We start from the raw sequence: 16,474 nt of genomic DNA, 5'->3' as shown, positions 1-16,474 counted from the left end.
AGAGTAATATCATTACTTCTATGCAAATAAAAAAGCCAAAACAGTAGGTACAGGAGAATATCCTAACCTCCATGAAGCTTGGGAAATCTCAGGTTACACCTTCAAGAGAACATAAGATCCGCTTCATTCAGATGCTCGATTTCCCTACTTCAGTTCTTTCTTCCTCATGTTCTTTCTTCCTGAAGGCTAAATTACACTGTCACACGGCACAGAAAATAGAAGTGCAATAAAACAGAAGCATGTAAGGAATTAGGTTAGTGGTCCATTTCTTCCAAGTGAAAATGCTGCTACAGTACATGTGCATACATAAAATGGACATGTATACAGTCTCAACCAAATGGAGAAGAGAATGTAGAAACACTTTTACAACATGCTTGAACTTTTTTAGCACACACAGAAAGAGATTTAGTAATGAACATGATTAAAAAAGTTTCAGATCCGTAATGTGCATTTCTTTTGAGAATGTCCTAACAGATGACAGCGGCCACATTGGACAACTTTCTTTGGCCGTTTTAAACTCTCTAACCGAAGAACCTTCTTTTTGGGGCGGCCAGGTGGCCTTCGAGTCTTAGGCGGGCGTATGATTATATCCGCTTTGCCACCTCCACCTTCCATTCCAGCTGTTGAATCCTTCCAAAGACTTCTATCAGGAATCGGATATATCACTTGTGAATAGGCCTCCCTATACTTCCTAATGCTAAAACACTCTTGGGCATATAGACGGACGTCCTCACCGCAAGACAGGAGTGCAGCAGCAGCATGCGCACATGGAATACCATATATTTGCCACCGGCGACACGAGCAACACCGCGTTTGTATATCAACAATATTTGTCCGCTCAGATGATACAATCTCAAACTCCACCTTATTTGCCCGAAGAACTTGATAGCAACGTGAATCAGCAATAGCCTCGGAAATGAGCTTCTCAGCAGAAGGGACAAGAATCGAGGTCCATGACATCCCCATATTATGACGATCAGTGAACCAACATGTTAGCTGGTACCTTATATGTTCCATCATCTGCATTATAGGGAGCTCATGGCATTCAAGGGCCCAGTTATACAATAACTCCGTGATACCCAGACTGAAATGGCCATACCGCACCCCCTCAAAATATGCGATTGCCCAAAGGTTTGGGGGAAAGAGATGAAACCATGGCATGACATCTTGAACTTCCATCATCTCACTTACCTTTGCATCAAATTCAGCCGGCGTCAGAGCATAAACAGCGTTCCAAAAGAGGTTGACTAGCTTAGAATTTTTAAACTCGTCACGGAAGCTCTCACTCACGTATCGCAAGCAGAACCCATGATAAGCAGTAGGAAAATGCGTCTCAACTGCTTCGACAACCCCTTTATGCCTCTCCGACAAGATTGTCAATATGGGCATCTTGTCCGTATTAACTCCAAGAAGCTTCCGCAATTCCGACAGAAACCACATCCAATTCTCGTCACTCTCCACATCAACGATGGCAAATGCTAGTGGGAACAGGGTGTGATCGGCATCGACAGCCGAGGCACAAAGCAAAGTGCCAAGATACTTCCCCTTAAGCTGTGCCCTATCAAGTTCCAGCAGCGGCCTACAAGCATGCAAAAAACCATAGATCGACGCATAATAGGAAATAAACAGGCGGTGGAAGCAGTTCTCAGGACCCGTGGGGTAAACTAAAGCAATACTTCCGATATTTGTTTTCCTGATTTGCTCGCAATAAGCAGGAAGTAGGCGGTACCCATCTTCAAGAGTGCCGTGTACCACCGCCATACTCCGCTCCTTCCCGCGCCACGCTTGCATATACGAAACGGCGACCCCGTGCTCCTCACGGATATCTTGCAGTATCTCCTTCGGCTTGTACTGGGGATTGTCTCGTAGCCGCGCCTCCACGGACCGGGCGACCCATCCCACGGTGGCCTGCTGGTGATGGAGATTGTGGACCCCCTCGCAGGTGTGCTCGCCGTGCAACGTCCGGATAGAGAAGGTGGGGACGCCGGGGCACTTCGCCACGTGGATCCGCCATGGGCAGCCTTCCTTGGAGCACCTGGCAATGAACCGGCTGCGGTCGGACTTCACAATTCGAAGTTCAAAATGTAAGGCAATCGCCATGTCCTTAAGGGCCCGCCGGCACGTCTCCACATCAGGGAACTCTTGGCCGATAACTAGGGAGTGGTCCGAGATAGCAAGGCCCTGTTCTTGCGGGACTAATGCGTGGGTAGCCATGTCGAAATCTCTCTCATAAGGCGAATTAAAATATTCATACACCCACTGCTCCTGAACAACAAATTTGAGTACTAATTTGCAACAATAGAAGCTACTTTTCACCTCCAAGTATATTATCTGCGCGTAAATCACATCCAAAACATAAAAAGTTAGCTAAAACGAAGAACACTTGGATAATCTACTACTGCTTAAACCCTAAGATTTCAATATGTTTGAGTTTGCACCAGAAATTTAATCAGAAAAATATTAAAAATATGAGAACATAAAAATCTGACTAAAAGATTCAAATTTTGGCTTAAAAATCAGCTAAAATCGCCATAAAAAGACAATTTTAAACTGAAGTAGAAAAATATGAGAATGAGCCCTAAATTACAACCATAAAACTTAAGTTAAAAAAAGAATATAAAGATTATAGTTTCTTAGTAAAAGGAAAAAATAATGAGAAAACCTAGAAGGGATACGCGCCGATCGAAGGGGAGAGCAATCGAATACGGCGAAGTCGACGGCGAAATCGGGTTCTAGGGTTAATTCGACGCGGGATCGTTCGATTTGGGCGCGTTGAGACGAGGGTTTTGTTCGCGCTCGCGCGCGATCGCGGAGAGAGAGAGAGAGAGAGAGAGAGAGGAGCGAAAAAGAGGGGCAGCGTAGAGAGAGAAAGAGAGAAAGGGGAAAAGGGGTTGAGAAGGGGATGGGTTTCGTCCGAAATTACGCGAATACCCTCGCGTCGAGAATTTTATTTAGTTTATATTTGAGGGGTATTTACGTTAATATATTCGGATCCGGGTTGGCATCGAAAATGAGGATCGGATCCGACCCGACCCGACCCGACCCTTCAACGGTCGAAAATTACAAAATAATAATAATAATAACAATAATAATAATAATAATAATAATATTGATATTTTGGTTCGTTATAAATGCAAAACTAAATAGCAAAAACCCTTAACAAGTTTTGATGTTAAAACTAAATAGCCAAAACTAAATAGCAAAATCCCTCTTTCTTTCTTTTTTTTTTTCGGTTGGATGTAGTGTTTCTTTTCCAGAGGTCCAGGCTGCCTCACTCCTGTAGCCTAATTCATCATTTCTATAAATAAAACTGGTAGCGTACTACCTATTCTCAAAAAAAAAAAAGAAAAAAAGAGTTTTGATGTTAAAGGTGGGGATGTACCTGTAGTTGCTCAAAACAATTTTTACTTACAAAAATATTTATTGTGGTTTAAAAAATGTCAATCATCGACACTGCTTGTGCAAAAATTTTATATATATGAAATATAAAAAATTTACATATCATGCTATTGATTAAAATATGCTCTTTTAGTACTAGTTTAGTGAAAATTAAACTTTTTCCCGTTCTTTTTTTCCAAAAAAAAAGAACCAAAATGCAAATGCAAAAAGGTTTGGGGAACAAAAAAAGAAAAAAGCAATACAATAGCACAGTAGGCAGTAGCACATAGTTTCTTAGTTTTGGATCCTAACTCTGCTTGCATCCAACACGTTATCATGCCAAAAAAAAACTAGGCCAATTTGCATAAAAAAGTGTCCCTAGTTTTGCGTTTTTGTAAAATTGGACCACATTTTTTGATTTTATAGATTCGACCTGAATTTTAAAAAACTGACCAAAATATTTTGTATTTTTCTCTCTCTCCTTTTTTTTTTCTCACGTCCTTTTTTTTTTCCTCTCTCCCAAGGAGCGCGTCCGCCTCCCCCCCGCGGGCATGGCCGCCTACACCAACCTCGCTGAGATGTACGTTGGCGACGACGTGTCCTATGCCTGGGTCTTCCCCAACTGCGACCACGTCGCCGTTGGCACCTGCATCGCCGCCGCCAAGCCCGGGTCACGCCCAAGCTCGCCGGCGGCATTGTCGTCTGCGTCGAGGCCCACACCATCCCCGAGAGGAGGTGTTGTTGGCCCCGTCGGCACCAACAACGATGTCAACAGAGAGGGTAGAAGAGACCAGACCGACGCCCCCGCCGGAGGAGCCAGAGGGGATGTAGTGGAGGAAGTAGGGGTGGAGCGATTGATTGGGTTTTTTTTTTTTTACTTTTTCTTTTTTTTCCTTTTTTTTTCTAGGTGCAGTGCTGGTTTGAGGGTTTGTTAGGGATTTCCTCCTCAAATTTGCACTATTTTTTGTGCAATTTTGGATGAAATTGTGCAATTTTGGGCGAAATTTGTATCATTTCTCCTCCTCCTCTTCCTTCTTCCCCTCCACTTTGCATGCCCGCGGCGCACCTGAGCCGGCTCAACTACGACCAATCACGGTGGTCACCAAGAACGACAACCGCGTGGCCGCCGCGGGCTTTTCGGACGTCGGCTTCACGCTCAGCTTCCACCGGATTAACGTCACACTGCTGCGCGCCGCCCCATTCGCGGTCCCGCGCAACGGCACATGGCCACTGCAATACGACGTGCAGGCGGCGCCGATCCCGCTCGACGCCGACGCCATGCATGCCATGGACACCGACGCCATGTAGGCTATGGATGCCATGAAGGAGGAAGGGGAGGAAGAAAAAAAGAAACGGTGTATTTTTTTGAAAAAATAGTGTAATATTTGTCAAAAGAGTGCAACATTTGCTTCAAAAAATATAATTTTTATTTCAAGAGTGCAACGTTCATCTTAAACAATGCAATTTTTTTGTGAAACAGTGCAACTTAATTTTAATAGTGCAACATTCGTCTTGTTCTTTCTTTTTTTTTGATTTTTTGCCTCTCGTGGCCGCGGTCCGCGACGGCACAGAGGGTCGGGCAGAGCCCGATGTGGCGGGACACAGTGGCGGTTGGGAACGCTGTGCCTCCGCCGCCGTCGAGGGGCCCGTCGGTAGACAGCCCAAGGCCAAACATGTCGGGGAAGGTTGTGTTCGAGAGGTTGGAGCGGAGCTTGAGCAGCCCCAGCACCTTCAACGAGGTGCTGCGGGTGAATTTGAGGAGGGGCTTCTTTTTCTCTCAGTATGAGGTAAAAAAATCTTAAAAAAAAAATCTTTTGAGAAGGGGGGCAGCGACGCGAGGGGCGCTTGACAACGGAGAGGGAAAAAAAAAAAAAGTCGTGGTGTTACATCAGCGGGGTTGGAGGCGAGGAGGACGGGGCGTACGGGGGCGAGGGCGAGTGCATGAGGGGCAGAGGCGAAGGGGCCGTTTCCGCCTCCGCCTTCGCCGACTTCTTTGGCAAGAAAACAAAAGAGAACGCGAGAAAAAAAAGAAGAGAGCGAAAAAGGTATCAGGGTATTTTGGTTTGTTTTTTTAAAATTCGGTCCGAATCTACAAAATCGAAAAATGTGGTTTAGTTTTGCAAAAGCGCAAAGCTAGTGAATTTTTTATGCAAATTGGCCAAAAACTAATTTAAAATGGCATACAATATAATAAATTTAAGGAAAAACTTCATATACCTCCAATAATTTTTTTTTTTTTACTTTAGTATTATGTAATTTTAATTGTATTACTTAAATATATTTATAATTATTATTTTTTATTTTTTTCTACATTCAATTATCATTTTTATTAAAATGTTATGTAGTGCATAGGTGATTGAAAGACCAATAAAAATAACATGAAACCTCTTAGAACTTAATACTGATTATTTTTGAAGGACTCTATATTATTTTTATTGATATTTGTAAAATATTTTTGACTGTCGTGAGCGATGTATGATACTTTAATAAAAAAAATAACAATAAGTTTTTAATAAAACATAAAAATAAAAACTAAATTATATTGCAAAGAGAAAAATCACAAGATATCTGAAGTTTCTTCTAGATTTAAATGAAAAAACAGAGAATAAAAAAAAAGTTAATTTTATACCGGTGTCTTTAAATATAGTAAATTACAAATATATTTCTAGAAAATTCAACTTTCATATATTATTCATTCAAAAATTCTAATATTTTCAAATAGGGTTAATTGCATACAGGTCCCCACAAACATAATAAATTACAAATTTGTTCTTATAAAGTTTAATTTTCATAAGTTATTTCTGCAAACTTCCTAATATTTTCAGATATGTCCCCGCCGTTAGAAAAGTTTAGTTAAACATAGGTTAAATACTTCATTTTGGTTAATATTTGATATTTTTACCCCTTTTATATTATTATATTATAAATTTTGAAGGGATATATTTATGATGACAAAATTAGAAATATAAACAGTTTTTTAACGGTAACAAACTAGAGGGACATATCTGAAAATATTAAAACTTTTGCAAAAATAAATTATAAAAATTAAACTTTATAAGAATATATTTATAATTCGCTATACTTGCGGGGACCTGCATGCAATTAATCCTTTCAAATATATCAAATATATTCCTCCAAAAGTCCAAATTATTAATTAAAATAAGTAAAAATATCAATTCACCTCATAAATTAATTAGGATTAAGTATAATATCTATAGTTAACTATTATTTTTTTACTAACGATTGTATTGAACTTTATAGAAATATATTTATAATTTATTATATTTGTAGAGAACTCTTTGAAATTAACCCAAAAAATATATATTTAATATAAATATTAAGCACAAAAATGTAAAAGGCCAAACACGAGAGTAGTGCGCGAGAATGATAGGTCTCTCCGCCCCTCCTCCTCCTCCTCCTCCCGCTTTCTCCAGAAGCGCTCCTCCCACCGCAGCTCTCCTCCGCCGCGCTTCTCCGGCCCTCGTCCTCGTCCCCGGAACCCTCGCGAGATTCCATCCATGGAATCGCGTCCGATGCCGCAGCAGCGGCGGCGGCGGCGGCGCAGCTCCTGGACCCGGTTCAAGTAAAGAGACTCGCTCTTTCCATTTCCCACTTTTTTTTTTTTCAATCTTTTTTAGTCCCTTAATGCGTTTCTTCTTCGCGAATTTAAGGTGCGATGGTGGAAATTTTAACTGATAATGTTTTTTAATCGCGATTTTGGCTTTTTTTAGGGCACTCTAAATCATCGAAACGGAGAATCTTTAGGAGAATTATCCTTTTTCTAATCATTGGTGATAGTGTATTAAGGAGTACTCGGACCTTTTGTGCTGTGGATTTTAAGTGTCGCGGCGCGGGATCGTGCCGAGAAGTTGTTAGCACGGTACTCGGCCGTACGTGGCGTGCTGTGCCGATGTGTACTGTTGGCAAATTTATTTGCGCGTGCCGCTCTTGTTGGCTTAAATGGGCAAGCATCTTGGCATGTGACGGGAGGCTAAGTAGGTCTGAGTCATATTCGAAATGGCGTGAGGCGGGATTATGGTGAGCCATGTTCGAAGTGGCATAAGGCTGACTGGGCCGAGTCACGATCGAGATCCGTGGGTGCTGTATCTGTACGCTTTAAGTGAATTGATTGCGTATTTCTAATAGCACGCTTTTGAGATAGTTGGTTAGCACTTATGGTTCATGGGTCTAGCGCACTAATAACTCGTTAGGTCTAAACCACCTGTCCAAAATATTAAGTCCAGATATTAATATCAAAGTTTTTGATCCTTATATTTTCAATCATAATTTCTTTCTCTTCTGATGTGGGACATGGGACTGTTGCGGCGTCACACACTTCCGTATGAAATATTTATTTTGTCTAGCATCAATGTATTCTAATTGCTTGCTAAGTTTGGAAAAAAAGAGGATTTTGAGTTGTGCCATCTGTATGGGGTCTGTATTATGTCGATATCTTGTCAGCATAGTAAGGTACGGTGGGCTCAATTTTTGCTAATGGGCGCATAAATACTTGTTAGTAAGGTTTAAACGAGGCTTTCTTACCGCCCTGAAACCACAGTAGTTCTTGTTAGGGTTCACCAGTCGCATATTAGCGGTTGCGGAGGATGAACTTATGGTTTTTAAGTTATATATTGAAACAGCGTTATTCTGGATATACACATCTAACTCATTTCTTAAGCTGCTGCTGACACAAGATAAGGGATGTCGTGTGAAAGAATTAGTTTGCTCTCGCTAACTTAGTAGCAGTAAGAACTAGTTTGGACAGATACTGAGTTAAGCTGTCGAGGGTGTGCATTCAATTTTCTGCTAAATTTCCTGCGAACGACACCTCGAAATTCAGCTAGTGATTTCTGATTTCGCAAACTATTTATTATTTTAAATAGTTCTTTATGCTATTCTAAGTTTACGTGTAATAGTTTCCTCTAGTCACTCAGTTGTGGCTGTTCCTTAGGTGAAAATGAGAGCAAAGCTGTTCTGGATGCATTCTTTTTGGGAAAAGCTTTTGCAGAAGCACTGAACGAGCGGATAGAATCTACTGTTGGAGAACTTCTTAGTGTGGTCGGTCGGTGGCAAGCTGAGCAACAGAAACAAGTTCAAGATTTCCAGGTTAGAAAATGAAACATGTCCGCTAATTGTCTTTTCCTTCTTCTATTCTTACGCTATGGTTTTGATGATAAATTCTACTTTCATCTTGTATAAAACTTATGTAAAACTTTTCAGTTATCCAAATCAAGTAGGAAATAGATAAAGTGGCTGTTATGCATTACAATAGAATCGACAGAAGAATCACTTTTTTTATGTGGTCGTAGTGTAGTATTTTCTTCTTATTTAGAACTCATCCTGGAGGAGAGATATATCATAGTCAAATTAATGATCTGTTAGATACATTGTCTCTACACAACTAGCGCTGTTATTCCGCTTGAATTCGTGTGTATATAAATATATATACATACATACATACATGTATGTATATACACACACATACATACATACATGTATATATATATACACACACACACACACACACACACACACACACACACACATATATATATATAGGCCATGGCTACTATACTATTATGAGTATTGGAGCCCCGTACTCATACTCATAAGTTGTTTTCAATGATGGAGCTTCCGAATCGACGATCCACTCCGTTAAATATGATCTAGAGTATTTGAAACTTTTAAAAAATAAATTTCGTAAATTTTCGAAATCATAATAAAGTCCATCAAGTGGGCATAAAATGAACGGTCAAAATCGAACGACGTCCTAAAAAAGGATGATCAGATCCTTCAATTCAAGATCGGAGTTATTGATCTTTATCTATGTAGTGAATAGAATTTTCTATCAAAAATTCAACAAATTCCGATTCTTTTACACCGTTAAACTAGCAAGTATCCCATACCGGCCGTTAAAAATTGTCAAATTTGTGACCTCTTGATCGTACGGTAAATGATGTCGAAAATTTATAAAATTTGATTTCTAGAAGTTTTAAATGCTGTAAATAACGTTTAACGATGTGGATCGTCGATTCGGAAGCTCTATCATTGAAAACAACTTATGAGTACGAGGGCGATCGTACTCATAATAGTATAGTAGCCGGACCCTATATATATATATATATATATATATATGAAGGAATTACACTTTCCATGGTTCATGGTTCATGGTTCATGGTTCTTCGAGAGTCATTATATGGAAAGGGATATATTGGACCTTTTGATTTACAAAAGGGAATAATTGCCAGATAGCTAGGAAGGAATTACACTTTCAGTTTTACCTGTAGCATGTCATTTTTGGTCATCAATACCATGAGCGCTACAAAATTTTTGTTTTGCGTAGAACGCAATTCGCAAGAATCTGCTATCCGCCAGCACATTCAGTCACATAAAATTTGCAAAAACTAAAAAAAAAAAAAAAACAAAAACTTCAGCAGAATTAAATGAGATCTGAACAAAAGATGTGTCCTTATGCTAATTCAGACATAGTATCATAGCTGTAATAGAACTTCAATGACATTCCATACTAAGACATTATTTCCACTTAACTTGCTCGTAAGCTGTCAGGAAAATCTCTATTTTGAGATAAATTCTCGAGAAATCGTGCCAAAATACTTACCAGAGCAACTTCAAATTAGTGTGGGCCTTACATAGTAGTTACATGAAAATGCAGTAAGAGCACTTCATGGGGTAACTCACCTACTTTATATGCTTTGTGGTCATGAAATCTCGAGGGAGCCTGCAATTTACTCAAAGATGATATTTCTTTGTCCTGGAGTTCTATTTTTATTTATTTATTTATTTATTTTTTGTGAGAACACCATCCAGAATGGATGGGGAGTTTGGCAGATTTTGACCTGCATATTACAATTAAGTTGGGCATCACCAAAGAGTTAAGAAATTTGTATCAACTTCTGAAACTATGTTTGAGCTGAAGTGCCAATTAGAACACAATCCCGCTAGCTACTAGCTTTAACTTAGTAAATGTTATATCCTGATTTTGTTTATCATTCTCTTTCTAGTGTAACAAGTTTGACAAATGCAGGAAGAAGTAATAAAGAGGGCCCAAAAAGCCAAGGAGAGAGCTGCCCTGGAGGTCGTGGACGAAAAAGGTGCCATCTCAAAGTCGTTAGGCGACTCTTCCAAGAGTGCTACAAGAACTGTTTCACCCCCGTCTTCCGGTCCTACTGCAGAGGAGCCTCTCCAGCAGGCACTTAAAGACTAGCATCCTTTTCCACTCAATTAAACACATTGCAGTATGATAAATTCGAGGGTAAATTGCACTATCGGTCCCCATACCTACTACTCAAGCTTCACTTTGGTCCTGAAACTATTGAGTTCAACATTTGATATCCTGAACTTCCGAAATTGTTTCACTCTATTCCTGATTCCTATCTTTTATTCGATAGAAAAACTATTGCCTGCAGGCCCTGCACCAGGCAGATCTGTACATCTTTGCGCCGCCCATCAATGAGCCCTCGATCTCATTCGACCATTTTCACCAGTAAGTTGTCGGATGGCTGTGATATAAAGTACGAGTTGTACTGAGGGCTGATTGATTCGCAGTGCACAAATGTACAGATGCATCTATGAATGAATGAAGTTCTAGGTGTCGAATGTGTAATTCAGAAGTGGCAGGACCAAAGTGAAACTTGAGTGGAAGTCTAGGAACTGGTGGTGCAGTTGGCCCTAAATTCGACACACAATTTTATTCTGATGTTGTAGTGTTGTACTTAGAACTAGTGTTTCGCTGAGCCGTCAAGCATCAGCTAGGTTATTTATTTATTATTAACAGCATTGTATTGTACCGAATAAACTTATTATATTTTCTCGAGAAAAGAGCGTAATCTCGGCATCTCGAATGCTTTCTCCCATTAGCAAGTTTTATGTAAAACGAAGGGAATTGTTGGCACTCTTACCGAATGTTTATCTGATGCTATGTCTTCTATATTATGTGGCTATGGAAGGGTTTGGTGTTGGTACTATTTAATTATATCAAGGCCTGTGTTATTGAGCTGTAAGTGATTTACAGGTTGAAAATAACTTTCAGATAAATACAAATTTTAGCGTAATTTTGCCACTTTTTTATTTATTTCGGTAGAAGAATTTTGTACTAACACGTAAGCCTCCGTTTGGTTCGGGGTTAAGGAAAAAGTAGCTATTCCAAAGATAGAGTTAAGTTCAGGGTTAAAGTGGGGTTAAAGTTTTTTTGTGTTTGGTTGGGGGTTGGAGTTAGTCTAGAATAATGAAAAATAATGTTTGGTTGGAGTAGGTGGGATAAGAAGATAATGATTGATAAAGAAGGATAATGATTAGTTCGAGTAGGTGTGATAAGAAAGATAGTGAGTTATTATGAATAGAAAATAATGTTTGGTTGGAGTTTGGTGGGGTTAGGTGGTGTTAGTTAATCCGGAATAATTTATTTGAGGTGGGGTTAGCTAACCCCACCCATTTTTTGGAGGGCTAAGAAATCCAGTTATAACAGAAACTTTTTTTCTCTCTATCTCTCTCGTAATTGACTTTAGCAACATTTAGGACAAAGTCAATTACCATATTTTTAGAAAATAAAATTATAGTTAAATTTAATTTATAATAAATTAAATAATAAAGATAAATATTTAGGGCCCAAATAACTTTCCCACTTACACCCTCGTTTTCAAATGACATAGCAAAACGAGCCAACCGGAGTGTTTCCTTCCGGTCCATTTCGGTCCGGTCCGGTTCGGTTCAACCCGTCCACCCTGGTGTGAAAATTTGGCGCCAAACGTATCGGGAACTCGACACAAATTTAAAAATCCCGCGCCAAAAAGGATTGAAACCCCACGGTAAACGCATTTTCGTAGCCCAAACGGAGATCTCCTCCCCAAAATGAAGCTCAAAATTCCCACAAGCATTAGGCCATTTGGCCAATCCTCTCTCCGATCTCGCTTCCTCTCCAAACCCAGGTGCTCAAAATCTCCTCTAATCAATCCCTGTCTCGTTCTAATTCCGTTTTCACGCCCATCACCTGTTTGTTAAAATGCCTAAAAGAAGAGAACATGTATGTATTTGTATGTGTGTGTTTGTGTTCGTATTTTAAGCGGTGACGATGTGGGTGGAGTGCCGAAGCCTCCGAAGCAACCAGTCTCGCTCGCCGAGTTTTTGGATCGGAAGTTGGTCAAAACGGCCGCGAAAACGATTAAGGTAGCAGCTTGCTTCTGCTTTGTGCGGAATCATAATTCTTGCAATGAGGCGAAGATTTGTTCTTTTTGGTTGATGAATTGGTTGCTTCCTTTGTAGGAGAAGCAGAGTTCGTTTTCGTCGATTGGATTCGGGGGCAAGGGCTCGGAAGGTAAAACGGATGACGCGGGTGTTGGTTTGATCCTCAATGAAGCTGCTTTTAAGCGATTCAATTGCCCGGTGAAAGAAGAGGCCGATGTTAGGATGGAAAAAGATGGAGATTGTGATGAGTTTCTATCAAAATTTGGTGGAACCGGCAGGGTTTTGCGGAAAAGGAAAAACCCTTTTGGTCATTCTTTAGGTATGTGCTAGGGATGAAAATAAACTATTTGATTTCCTTATTAGTCGCCGTACATTATCACTAATTGAACCTAAGCATCTCTATTAGGGGAAAGTTGTTTTGATCTGATTTTATTTTTTCCTGCATTACTATTGCTCATTACTTTCACTTTCTGCTTATCTTGTTGTATGATGTAGTGCCGTTTAACGTTGAGTAGTGTTATTAGAAGTAGTGCCGTTTAACGTTGAGTAGTGTTATTAGAAGAAGCACTGTATTAACATCAAAACTTCATACTTTTTCTTTCTCCAATAAAATCGTAAGCTCCAAATAGGGGTCTTTGAATCATATTAGGATTTGGGCTTTTCTGTTTGTCCAAATGCTTTAATGTTGAGTAGTGTTATTAGAAGAAGCATTGTATTAATATTTCCTTAATACTTTTTTTTTTGTCTAGTAAAATTTGTTAGAGGTGATTGTAGCTGAAAGTAGAAGTAGAAAGAAGGCCAAACAATTAGTAGTGAGGACATGAAATTACATTAGTTTGTTCTGTAATTCTTAGGATATGGTGAGAAAGATGCTGCTCCGAATTCCTTGGTTGTTCTAGGTGATGACCCAAAGCCTCGCCCAAAGAGAAGAGGCTTCAAATCCAACACTGAAAGATACAAACCCCTTTACAACCACTGTAAGCTGTCGCAATTATGCTTCTCAGATCTATTGGAAGTGTGATTGATCTCTTAGCACTGCAATTCCAAAAAAGTTATGATCTTTGATTACAATGTGGAAAACTTGCTTGCAGATGCAAATGGACATGGATGGTGGGACTGTGACCGGGAAGGCGTTGATAGTGAAGAAGTTGGTCACAAGGAAGTATGGGAAGGAGTGGGCTCCACCACCGTGGGAGGTTTGGAATGGCACTGACTCAGTTTTAAGCTGTGCATAGAATGAATCTGTCAGTTTTAAGCTTCTTAATAGGGAGCATGTTTCTCTTATTTAGTACTCTTCCAAACGAACTTGATGCATGGTGTATCATCAGCCTTTTGCTAATGAATTCGTTGCACGAATGCTGTTCATCAACATCATTTAAGTGGTTCTGCTATGTATGATTGAGTAAGCATGATTAAAAGATGAGCATTACCCTCAATGAGTTTGTTCTGAATGACTGTATTTTACATCTCACTTCAAATTGTGTCCGTATTCTGATCACTCAAATGATGTTTCCAGCCTCTCAATGCACCAGTTTAGTTACTTAAAAAGTAATTTAAGGTGAAAATATAATGCACCAATAACTATACACATGCTTCTATCATCTAGACAGGTCTATACATATTTGAGCAATCTACATAGGGAATCCAAGGTTGTTTACGACACATCTGTATGCGGCTTGACTATCGACGTGCTATGCCGACTGCATGTTAGCTAATACATTCTTTTCAGACCATGTTAGTAGGGTCGGGACAGCTTTGATTGTGATAGAGAAATTCTCTATTTAGCGCAAGCGATTATCTTACACTAGAATACCAGCAATTCATCAAATAATGAGGATTAGGGATAAGAGCATTTGTGGGTGTGATTTTTGGCATTATCCTTCTCTCATATAAGCCGATTTCATTTCCATAGGAAGCAATATGTGAAAATTTGCTTTTCTAGTCTTATTTACACCAAAGTTGCAACGCTTCGATACAATTATTTCTTTATTTATCTTTCTAGGGACAAAAGGAGGTTGTCATTAGTCCCAGGTGGTAAACAGAGTGGCATCTCTTACATCACATTTTTCTCACAATAGTTTTCATTTTCTATTTAATCAGTAATGTACCTTTCAAATGCCTTGGCATCCTATGTGTTGTGGCCAAACATATTAGATTGGCATAATAAGTGATTTAGGTCCTGATATGAACTGAAACTCCCACCACAGAGAATGTGTTCCACTCTGTCATGATGTCTGTGTATTGTTTCCCCTTGTTTTCAAATTCTCTCCATAGTTTAATACAGAGGACAAGCTCATTCGCCTCGGATTCGATAACAATCATTTTCTTTTCGCACCATTTTAAATGTCTTCATCATTGAGCCCTGTCCTCCATAACTGAGTCCCAATTTGAGATATCGAGAAAGATTTTCTCAGTTTCTTTATAGAAATTATGTTCCAGATATATTCAATTATATATATTTTTTGTACGAGAATTGAGCCCTCTGGCTATTGATTCAGTAGTGTTCAAAAATATCCAACTACATTAAATTATTTAGTGCTCTGTAAAAGATGGTTTCAGTAACAAACCTGGGTCCTCAAGGAGCTTCATCAACTAATGCATTTATAGACTTTTTCTGTACTGTTGTATTCTGATATAGGGTATGTTATCTTTTGGAGTGTGCATAATAATCAGATTGTTAAACATAGTAATCAGATTCTACCAATTTGCATTTGACTAGCCATTGCTTACATGCAGTATATTACATTGACATTTACTATATTGAAGTCATGTAAGATAAAAAAACCTTTGGATGTTTAATTTTGACATAGGACTCTCTTTCATACTCTGTCATGATTTAAGAAATAAAAACACTAAGCTATAACTAAAAACCACTTGATAATCTTAATGGACTTAACAATAAAAAAAACTCTGCTTCATGGTCTTTACTGCAACTAGTCACTTATTCTGTATTTTTTTTGCTTTGATATTCACTCACTATGCTAACATACCATATGTCAAATGTTTCACATGATTAACCTTTTTGAATGATAGTGATAACTAACTCCTCTTATTTGATTGATTTATAAAAACAAAGTAACATAGAAACAGTCATGTATTTACAAAAGCTTAGAACTTGTATTTGGATTAAGCACATTTTGTAAGCTAAAGATGTAGGCCTAAGTTAAATGGGAGGATATTAAATGAGACTAAGAGCTTGACAGAATTTGAATTAAAAATCCCTTGCTTTAATAGCAGGTTAATATAATGTGAAACAATCTTTTTTTTGGTTTCAAAAACTTGAGAAAACTATAACCAATATTCTTTTCTGATTAGTACTCAATATTATTTAACTTTAAATTGCTCATTGTCTCATTTTCTTAAGTGTGTATCATGATTCCTTAGTAATTTTTTCATGTGAAATTTATTTTGTAATGCACACTTTATATTTCTCATATAAAATAGCTTATTCTGAGGAATGATTGGTGCAAGGAATATTTTATTGCTTCTAAAATGAAATACATGTGGAAAGCTTATCTCGAGGTCCTTTAATTCACTTAAAAAGGAAAAGAAAAAAAAAATTCTCTAATTATTGCACAATATTATCAGGTAGAGGACAATTGAAGCAGGTTCCCATGTACAGTGGCGAAGAGGATTCAGTGAACCTGGTCTATTAGATTGGCCAATAAGGTGTGATTGTATTACTCATATGTCACTCATATGTATTCTGATATGAATGAGCAGCGTAATCATTCTGTGTGTATGAGTGGGCTCGTATGCTTATGGAAGCACGGAGCCCTCCGTGCTTCCAAGTTATTTTTGATGTTCGGACTTTCGAATTGACGATCGGCTCCGTTAGAGTTGATCTAGAGTATTTGAAGTACCTAGAAAATAAATTTTGTGATTTTTCGATATC

The 16,474-nt window shown here is 38.8% G+C and overlaps 3 protein-coding genes across 3 annotated transcripts; 2 read left to right on the top strand and 1 right to left on the bottom strand.

Annotated features, from left to right (window-relative positions):
- On the bottom strand, window positions 223-2,871 carry LOC109707566. Its single transcript, XM_020228929.1, has 2 exons — window positions 2,663-2,871; window positions 223-2,331 (listed from the first exon to the last, which is right to left on the bottom strand). The coding sequence occupies exon 2, from the start codon at window positions 2,212-2,214 to the stop codon at window positions 433-435; it is 1,782 nt and encodes a 593-aa protein (XP_020084518.1). The 5' UTR covers window positions 2,215-2,331; window positions 2,663-2,871; the 3' UTR covers window positions 223-432.
- On the top strand, window positions 6,731-11,363 carry LOC109707294 (uncharacterized protein At4g13200, chloroplastic). The gene is made up of 3 exons (XM_020228458.1): window positions 6,731-6,961; window positions 8,330-8,484; window positions 10,424-11,363. The coding sequence occupies exons 1-3, from the start codon at window positions 6,763-6,765 to the stop codon at window positions 10,601-10,603; spliced, it is 534 nt and encodes a 177-aa protein (XP_020084047.1). The 5' UTR covers window positions 6,731-6,762; the 3' UTR covers window positions 10,604-11,363.
- On the top strand, window positions 12,018-16,352 carry LOC109707293. The gene is made up of 6 exons (XM_020228457.1): window positions 12,018-12,323; window positions 12,459-12,561; window positions 12,658-12,898; window positions 13,434-13,556; window positions 13,671-13,775; window positions 16,168-16,352. The coding sequence occupies exons 1-6, from the start codon at window positions 12,247-12,249 to the stop codon at window positions 16,233-16,235; spliced, it is 717 nt and encodes a 238-aa protein (XP_020084046.1). The 5' UTR covers window positions 12,018-12,246; the 3' UTR covers window positions 16,236-16,352.

This window comes from Ananas comosus, linkage group 3 (assembly GCF_001540865.1).
Source record: "Ananas comosus cultivar F153 linkage group 3, ASM154086v1, whole genome shotgun sequence".
Taxonomy (NCBI): domain Eukaryota; kingdom Viridiplantae; phylum Streptophyta; class Magnoliopsida; order Poales; family Bromeliaceae; genus Ananas; species Ananas comosus.
This window is presented reverse-complemented; position numbering and strand designations above follow the sequence as displayed.

Bases quoted from the DNA above. Each gene is read 5' to 3' on its own strand.
- LOC109707566 (XM_020228929.1), bottom strand. From the start codon at position 2,214: ATGGCTACCCACGCATTAGTCCCGCAAGAACAGGGCCTTGCTATCTCG.
- LOC109707293 (XM_020228457.1), top strand. From the start codon at position 12,247: ATGAAGCTCAAAATTCCCACAAGCATTAGGCCATTTGGCCAATCCTCT. The intron at 12,324-12,458 runs GTGCTCAAAATC...TCGTATTTTAAG, and splicing joins CGCTTCCTCTCCAAACCCAG to CGGTGACGATGTGGGTGGAG. The intron at 12,562-12,657 runs GTAGCAGCTTGC...CTTCCTTTGTAG, and splicing joins CGGCCGCGAAAACGATTAAG to GAGAAGCAGAGTTCGTTTTC.
- LOC109707294 (XM_020228458.1), top strand. From the start codon at position 6,763: ATGATAGGTCTCTCCGCCCCTCCTCCTCCTCCTCCTCCCGCTTTCTCC. The intron at 6,962-8,329 runs GTAAAGAGACTC...GCTGTTCCTTAG, and splicing joins AGCTCCTGGACCCGGTTCAA to GTGAAAATGAGAGCAAAGCT. The intron at 8,485-10,423 runs GTTAGAAAATGA...TGACAAATGCAG, and splicing joins AACAAGTTCAAGATTTCCAG to GAAGAAGTAATAAAGAGGGC.